The 9,575-nt window shown below is 39.2% G+C and overlaps 1 protein-coding gene across 3 annotated transcripts in view; it reads right to left on the reverse strand.

Annotated features, from left to right (window-relative positions):
* Chi (LIM domain-binding protein 2 Chi) overlaps positions 1–8,903 on the reverse strand; it is a 193,429-nt gene extending 184,526 nt beyond the window's left edge. For all 3 annotated transcript variants that reach the window (XM_018457179.1, XM_018457178.1, XM_018457177.1), the window contains exons 1-2: positions 8,694–8,903; positions 6,265–6,919 (exon numbers count right to left, since the gene is read on the reverse strand). In XM_018457179.1, the coding sequence (XP_018312681.1) occupies positions 6,265–6,919; positions 8,694–8,718 (680 nt within the window). In that variant the 5' untranslated portion in view covers positions 8,719–8,903. The remainder of the gene's footprint in view (positions 1–6,264; positions 6,920–8,693) is intronic.
* Between the last annotated feature and the right edge of the window lie 672 nt (positions 8,904–9,575).

Consider the following 9,575-nt stretch of genomic DNA (forward strand, 5'->3'; position numbering starts at 1 on the left):
CCCCGACCCACCCACCACAACCCCTCCGGGGTGGCTAGGAGGGTATAGGGTGAAAGGGGAGGAGGGGAGTAGGAAAGGAGAAGGGAGGTGGGTCGCGTACAACACCATACAAAAGTTTGCGTCACCTCGCGTGGTACAATCCGTGCCAAAAGCTCGTGTCCACTTATTTTATTTCGGTCTTGCTCTCGAACAATACGCCGCGCCGGGGATACTTATAACAGAAAAAAGAATAGAGAAAGAGAAACACACTCTATTCCGGCTAATTTATCTTACTGCAATTTCTCCGCTCCTCTGGCCGAGAGCGCGTACCTATATGTGTTCTCTCAGACGGCACGGGACGAGACGGGAGGGGAGGAAAGGGGACGACAGAGAAAAGTGTTAACCAAGTTGTGACAGGTGGACGATTATTCAATGTCGACGAAATTATAGGGTTACCCTATAATTTATGTAAGTTAATTAAGAGTGGACAGGAATTAAAATTCATATTAACGAAACTGCATATCTCGCCCGATTTTGTCATTTCAATTTCATAAATCCTCCGCAATAGCGCGCCATCGTCTCGAACCGTGGCTACTTTATAATCTTCGTATATATCGCTAATTAGACTGATTAAAGGCAATCTATCGTGTTTCCGAGATGCGGCGGGACTGATTAATGACATGCGCGACTCTCGTGCACCGCGAGGCTATAATAAATTCCATCTAGAACGCGCGCCCGCACCGATTATGCTCGGACAGTGCATTAATCCTTGTTCTCAGAAAAATATTCCGGTAATTCAATACGACGCTATTGAATGATTTTCCATCGTTACGGCTATAAATTTGCGCAACGCCGAGCGATGCTATAATATGAAATCGTAAAAATCCTTCCGAGAAAAATGCGGAACAATTCCTTATCATAAATTTGCCATTATCGAAACGCGCTTCTTCTCACACGCATTAAGAAAATACATCAATAATTCCCGTTGCGACTTTTATTTGAAATACGAGCGTTATTTGTCTGGCGTAATGTAATAGCATCGTTGGAATATGACATATTAATTTCTTCCATAGGAAGATCGGTCGGCCATTCCGAGTGCATTTTAATCCAAAAAGAACAAACGGCGTTTGACTCGCAATATTAATTTCCTAAGGCCTCTCGATGGCACGGGAAATGAATGTGTACGTCGAGTCACCCACCCACGTGGCGCGCCTCGCTAGCAAAACTTCCCTTTTAAGTTACGTTTATTCGCGGCTCACCTCGTTTCAACTCCCTCGGGAAAACAGCACAGAGCTTATAGCACCGTTCGCTAATGATGTTGTTCTACTTCCTACGCATTCTTCATCGACGTATTGCCGAACACGATCCCTTAAAATCGAGCTACGTTTTTGAAATGCATCGATATCGAGTATCGTTATCGAATACGTTTTGGAATAACATATATGAATATATACATAAAACGTCAAAGGTTATAAAATGCCATATCAATACACCGTATATTTCCCGATCACATCCTTCTAAATCCCTCATGAATTCCGAGTCGACTTTCCCTTTCGAAAACTTTGCTATATAAAAACCTGTTTTTTAAGCATCTATTAAACATCGAATTAAAGCTTTCGTTCCACGAAATTCCAAACAAAATTGCAAAGATCTCGATACATTTGTGCGGTAAATCTTAGAGGACCCCTTCCCCCAATGACCTTGACATATGTTGTCAAGGTCATGACCCCGAATGACCTCTAACAAGTTTTAGCCGTCGCTCATTATTCGTTAAAAAGTCATTAACAAAAAGTTTGAAAAATAATTCTCTTTTCTAGTATATAAAACAGAAGCAAAGTTCATCCCACTTCCCCTCTGCTAAGAAAAATTATATAAAAGTTGAGTTAGGATTAAATCGGGGTTAGTCAGGATTAAATCGGGGAGGGGATGCAGGGGGAGGAACGGAGCCCCTCCCCCGCCTACGCGTGTTCTTTTCTTTTAAAATAAAGAATAATCAAAATATATATGAATTAAGAATTTTAATCATTATGTACGTTATCTAGTGGATATATCGCATTCATAATATCAAAGAATTTATCAATTCATTCATCATATTCATACAGTCTTTTAAATATGAATTCTGCAATGTAATGTGTAAAGTTATATCGTGTACCATAGCGAGGAATATTCGCTCGCGGTTCTCTCCATAATCTTTCTATGTTTTGAGTATGAACTCCGGTTTCGAGATCCACAAAATTGATGGAATGATTTACTGTGCAATGTTCATAATCACTGTCATTTTTTAAATCATCGTATGCACTTATAAAACACAAATTCTTTGCTTTAAAACCACACTTTTTAAAACATAAATTCTCTGCTTTTAAAAAACAAATTCTCTGCTTTAAGAACACAAATTCTTTGTTTTAAAGATACAAAAATTATATAGAAAATTATATAAGAAAATATTTTGCGCTGTTAAAGCAGGGAATTTGTTCATCAGAGCGCAGTTGTGTCCAAAAGTTAGGTTTTTTCTTATATAATGCCGGTAATCACAATAGAAAATAATATAATATAGGTAAAAGAATGCAGATGAATGAAAACAATATTCAATATAGGTACCTAATATTTTTTGCTAAGGCTGTATATCGGGTATAATAGAGCGACCGTATCAGGCTCTTTTCTCGAAAAATATACATTTTCTTGAAAAATGTTTCAGATAAAAATTGTATGCCTCGATGGTCTAATGGCTCAGGACGCTCGTATGGAATACAAGAGATCCGGGTTCGACTCCCGGCCGAGGTAATATTTTTCGCAATAAGTTTAATTACAGTTTTCAGCATATTAATATCTTTGAAATATGATGCCTGACTGAGCATCGAAATTATTAGAATTTTAATTTAATTCGCGAAATTACAGTGGTTTAATTGTGTTTAGTCCGGAAATATTTCGGTGCACAGTTCGTTAGACTATAATTGTGGTATATATGTCAAGTACATATATATCATATTTAGTGATTCAAGATTGATTTATTTAAAGCATTTTAAGATTTAGCTTCGACCGTATAGGGCTCTTATTTATCGGTTGTGTCTCTCACATACGCGGTCTAAAAATGATATTAAAAATTGTTAGTTTGGAGAAGGACGTAAAAAGATACCATTTATTTGACCTTGGATGGCGTCATTGGAGCCAGGCCAAAATCACTTCGAATTTTGTAATCGGAACCCCCCTAATTCTCGTAGATTATCTCAAGAGCTTCTCAAAACACTATAATAAAATATTTTTTCATTAAGTACTTTTCAAGTTATACGGCTTGAAAGTTACAATACTGCCAGCATTACCCAAGGTGTTCGGCCGACGGGACGAACCAACCCATTGAATGTTATTCAGAGTCTCATGGTCTTGATAACATTTGTTAAGATCCAGGTCATAGGAGGTTGTTTCTCTAATTTTTATTTTTACATAAAAACGAAAGTAAAAGGAACTTTCAAACTTTATAAAAAGTACTAATTGAAAAAAAAAAACTTTATTATAGTGTTTTAAAAATCGACTTCAGCTACAAGAATATGCAATAAAAAAGGGGGTTCCCGTTAAAAAATTTCAAGGTGACCTTTACCTGACTGACAACGCCATTCGGGGTCAAACTCATATTACTATATGTATAAACGCGCCACTTGAAACCCTATAACTTTTGTTTGAAACATTTTTCAAGAAAATGTATATTTTTCAAGAAAAGAACCTGATACGGTCGCTTTATTACATCCAGTATATACCCATTAAAATACCCATGAAGAGAAACATCGCGGGTTTGCGCTCTATTTCATATTAAGTACAATATGGTTTGTCATCGCTGACAACTTTTATATCTTTAATTTATGTAACACTGAGGATAACCACATTAAAGATCAAAACATCCGTTTTTATCACTATTCACATTGTTTGTATTGTGTTTGACTGTATTAACAAAGATACCTAGCTCGGCTCGAATAGCCTTTGTTTACTTAATCTTGAACATATATTAAAAATTTTGTTTATGCAATTTTATCGTCGTATTTCAAAACGCGGAAAGTTCCTTCGCGTTACTCGCGTACCGCGTCTATCCGCATGTTTGACGCAATCGGTTCGGTGGTCTGGCGGAATTTAGAATATTCCATACATCGACGAGCACACCGTGCGTTCGCACCCACGTACCCATACTACGTACATGGGCACGTGTAACGCGAGTGCACATGTACGCATACGCGTGCAAATGTATCTCCCTTCCTCGTATTCGACGAGTATGCCTATGTGTGTCGCGACTATGTTTCCATCGAACGTGTCGACGCCTAAAAATGACCCCGGTTATATACCGCGGTATTAGCCTATCGTCCCACATGCATATGTACGTACCGATAACTGTTAGAATCGTAACGGATTTTTTTTCCGCCCCGATCTACCTCGCATTCCAGTCTCATCGCACGCATCGTGCAAGTTTCGAGTAATACGTTCCGCTTCATTCCCCGATTCGGCCGATCGAATCTGGAGCGCGTAACAGCCCTGGACGCTTCTTCAAAACTATTCAAAAAAACTGGTTTTCGCCATTCGACCAAGCAACCCCGCGCGCTTCTCCGTCTATGTATGAGTTCATGCGTACGCGCGAGTAAGAGTTTCAAGCTGCTTGCATGCAGCGCCCGAAGCACGTGATAAGTCAGTCAAGCCGGTGAAGCGTACGAACGCTCCACGTGTTTGTTTCGAACAACGGCGATGACGACTCGATGCAAACGATTAAGATGGATCCCAAAGGGCGTAAATGCGAGCGTGCTCGAGGACTATCAGTAAGAATGCGGACCGACCGGGAGACGAGCAGTAAATAACGCCAGCTACCTGTGGACCACGTTATCTAGGAATGTCAACACATGCGACGTGCATCCTGCACTGTATTCTCGCGCATTCTCGTGTTGTTATCCCCTTTTATTTTTCAAAAAAGATTCTCTACACAAAGAGTCGCTTTGACAATGCAAAGTTCTTCCAGGCTCCTGACAATATTTTTAACAAACACATATTTAATTTGTTTGTCGTCTACTTTCTACTTTCGGTTATGTCTTGTAATTTTGGTTTAAACTTTTCAGAGATATCAGAAACTCAGGCAAAATTAATACGTCAATAGATGGAAATAATACTTTTCCTCTTTTCACGTTTCAATTTTTTTTATTTTGAAATGTTTAAGAGAATGCAATGCATAAGAATACATTAAATAAAGAAACATATATAAGTAATTCTTTTTTAAAAATATAAAATATAGAAATGGGTCTTTCTTCATTAAAGCCATAAGAATAATCGATAAAAAGAAATATTAAAAGAAACGAAATAATAGTAAAATTGATATCAAGAAACTTGAAAGCTACAGTGTACGATAAAGATCCAAAAAGATATATCTTCATAATAACTGAAATTATTTTTATGGTTTTATATTATGGTTCATTAGTTCACTAAAAAAAATTATTCATTTGACCAAATTAATTTCGCTCGTCTTTATTTCTTTCGATGAAGAATGAAAGAAATAAAAACAATTAAATTAATCGAGTGAAATGAACAATTTCTTTTCAGTGTTCATATTATATTACATAAAATCCAGATATAAAAAAGACCTACATTTAAAGTGGATTTTTCCAGTAAATATATGTGTATATTGCGAATACGAAAAAAATATACGTTTCTCCGTTGATTTGCTACTTTAAAATGTAGATCATAAAATTTTACATCATTCATGTTTCCTAAATATTCTGCAATTCTCTAACCTAAAATTACTGCAAATCAGAATAATAGCAACTTTCACTGCGATTAATAATCATTAGCGTAACCGCTGCTGCGTGCAACTTTCTCTACAAATCGCGCTCCATTTCTCAGTGCATAAAATCTTTCCAAAGTTATCTAGTATAATATGTGTTTATAATTAGAAAATGCTATTTAATTTAAAATAATATGTTTTAATGCTCGCGAATATATAACGGAGTTTATCGCGATTCGTAGGAATAATAATTTAAGGATGTTATTGTTTATAGCAAACTTTAATCGTTTGCTTCGATCAGAGAGCGTAGTGTCGAAACATTAGGTGATTTGAACATAAATTATACATGCAAAATAGAGCGAGCAAAGCTCTATTTCAATATCTGTGAGGCTATCAGCGTGTATACAGGAAAAACACGTTCTTCCCTATAAACATTATATACCAAAAAGATCCCTAGACTTAATAATTATAGTTATTTTGGAGTAGAATAATTATTCGCTTTTTAGATTAAAAATATGCAACAAATCAGAGTCAAAACTTACCCTTGATCCAGCCTATCGACAGGACCACCGGGTCCCATCATCGCCGGGTGTCCAGGTCCCATAGGTCCAGCCATAGGATGTCCTCCTGGTCCAAAAGGGCTTCCAGGTGGTATACCGTACTGTGGTCCACCGAACGGCTGGCCATGCGAGGGGAAATGTGGATTACCGGCACCAGGTGGTACAAACGGTGGTCCCGAGGAGCCGGGTCGGCCAACGAATTGCGGTGGCGCACCGGAGGGTGACCCAAACGGACTGGGCCCGGGCCCGTTGTACGGTGGACCGGAATTATTCGGAGGTGGTGGAAAACCGGTGGAATTAGGTGGTGGTCCAGGACCAGGCGTCGAGGAACCGCTCGGCGCGGGGGAGGCGGTGTACTGTGGCGTCGCCGAACCAGGCGGCGGGCCCTGGTATGGCGGTGCCCCAGCTGGACTACCGGCGCTGCCGGGAAACGAACTCGGTCCTTGAAAGCCCGCATTACTGGGTGGACCGCCTGTACTGTTGTATGGACCCGAGCCAGGACCACCACCCTGGCCGACAGAATTGGGCGTAAAAGGCGATGCCTCCGAACCGGGCGGCGGGCCCTTCCAGGAGGCTGGTGTACCGGGATCCTCCAGCGTGGTGGTGGCTGCCAATGGCGTATTTAGGCGGCTACAGCCTGTAAATAGATGAACTATATAGTGACAAATTATTGATAATATATACGTTAACATTATGTTCTTTATAATAATTTTACAATGTTACTAACTATAATAACTTAATATATGATAAGAAATAATTTGAAGATTAAAATATATAGAAATAGAAGATACAAAGAAATGGAAGATCGTTTCATATACTGCGTGTTCCGATAAAGGGAACCAACAAACTTCCAGAGATCATTTTATGCAAAAAAGTTCACATACAGATATATAAGTCAATTCAGCTTATCTAGATATAAACAATTATATATATATGTATATATATTATATATATAAGACAAAAAATACCAGACGTTTACACATTTTATGTGAATATATATTATTTCTTAATCATATTAAGTATTCAAAATATTCATCTTCTGCTTTGCTGCTGCTCATTGTACCAAAACACTATGGTATATCTGCATATTCAGCATAGCTAAATATTTGAGGCAATTCTTAAGAATAACGTGACTCACTTGATGTTTCTAAACAATCTATTAATCAATAAAAATGTATCTAGAAATTTATAGTAATAATAATAAATAGCTCATTAACCATTATGATTATTTCTGTTACAATTTTCTGAATAATTTTTTTTATTGTTGAAATGTGCGATTACCTTAATATTACCTAAACGCCAATCTTCAATGCCAAATAAATATTTAAAGTAACACACTGCATATCTAATGGAAATTAGTGCTTTGAACCAGATGAGATTGTTGTTGAACACTACTGACAAAAATAAATTTTTCATATTTCAATAATCAAGCCGAATTGACCTACAGGGTATATGAACTTTTTGCTTAAAATGGCCTGTAGAACATACTCTAGAAGTATAAATGGTCCGAGCTGGATCTTTGGTACTTAAATAACGTTTCAGTGTGAATTTATGTTACGCATATTATCCAGTTTTACAATTTGTGCGCTGAAACGCATGTACATTTCCTTACATATACTAGTTATTGTGACAAATGTTGATTCAGGTAACATTTTTCGTAATAAATTATTTACAGCTTTCTAAGATGCTTATTAGCGTCAATATTACTAAATTGCTTGTCCATTTAATTTGTGATATTACTATCCTAGTTCTGTGTACGATTGTAATTCAAGACTGAAAATGATTTCATAGCGTAAATTGCACAACTGAATATTATGTATATAAATGCACCGAAACATTTAAGCACTAAAGATTTCAGCTCAAATCGTTTAGGCTTTCGATACTCAGTTGTGTATTCACATTACAATCTTAAGACACTTTGTATATTCTAAAAGTTTGTCTCCTTGTAAAACACCTTATATAGTATAAATAACATTTTCCAATTACAGTATATGCAGACTAATAATACATATTAACAACATTAATAAATAAATTGATTTCATCAATAACTGATATAAACTTAAAGGAATATATCTTTCTTATCAAAAATTAAATTATTGCGTTTGCAGGAGCTGAATCACTGATGCCTAAAACTATCTTATTCGCATCACGTTCATGACAGAAAAAGTAATCAAAAACAGCTCATCTAAATCATACAAATGATCAATCATACAAGTGAGTCTTACATAAATAATAAAGATTCTTATGTTTATGAGAGCATCGAAGGATTCATCCTATGTAAACAATACTCCAAAGTACGGGCATCGTCACAAAGTTTTGTACATTCTTTTCTTATCGAATAAGGACAGAATCAAAAATCACTCTGCTAGAAAGCACACTTGCAGAAATAAACATATGTAAAAGAAAATCACCATTGTTTGTCCCATTGGCCTTCATTGTCCTGTGGTCACCCAGCTCATTCCACCCTCACCGATCACCCACTGCGTAGAAATCCGACACGCAATTCGAACGAGAGCGCACGAACTCGTTCCCGATCGTTCTCACGAATGATAATTCCAGGACGGTAACGCGGCTTCGAGTGGTTGTTTCTTCGTGCCGCTCGCACTTTAAGGTTATGTGCCGGCACACCTAACCTAAACCAGCACACGCAGCGATAGTGACCAGTAGACGAGACACACGTCACACACGTCCGGCCGGCTCACGGTGAAGGCACACTGCACACACTCCAACCGGCACGCTCGCTTCAGGAGTCCGCGACCGCCTCGGTCGTTGGTCGCGGCGGAACGCGCGCGCGAGCGAGCTCGTCTCGGTGAAACAGCGGCAACGACAACAACAACAAGGGCCCGTCGTCGTCGTGCGACGGTCGCGTCGCCGGCATTTTTCCAACGATCGTCGCTCCGCTGCTGTCCGCGCGACGTGCGTGTCGCCGACTCAGGAACTCAGGAGCCAGGACGCCTCGGCCGGCGCTCATACGTACTCCGGCCGCGCACCCGTTCCCAGGCGCGTGCACTGATGCGACATGACGCTAGTAACCATTCATCCCCCGCGTCGTCACATTGCAGAAAAGTTCACGACGTTCCAAACACAAGCGACCTCGCGAGTGCGCCCGCCCGCGCGCGCGCGCGCGACGCACGCACGCACGCACGCACGCACGCACGCACTCTCTCTCGTAACCCGTAATAACCCGTTCCGCGTTCGACCAAGAGAAAGCGAGCGAGCGAGCGAGCGAGAGAAAAAGAGATGGAGAACGGGAGCGCGAAAGGGTTGAATGAGCGAGAGAGACGAGGAGAGTG

This window comes from Mycetomoellerius zeteki, unplaced genomic scaffold (genome assembly GCF_001594055.1).
Source record: "Mycetomoellerius zeteki isolate Tzet28-1 unplaced genomic scaffold, Tzet1.0 scaffold62, whole genome shotgun sequence".
Classification (NCBI taxonomy): domain Eukaryota; kingdom Metazoa; phylum Arthropoda; class Insecta; order Hymenoptera; family Formicidae; genus Mycetomoellerius; species Mycetomoellerius zeteki.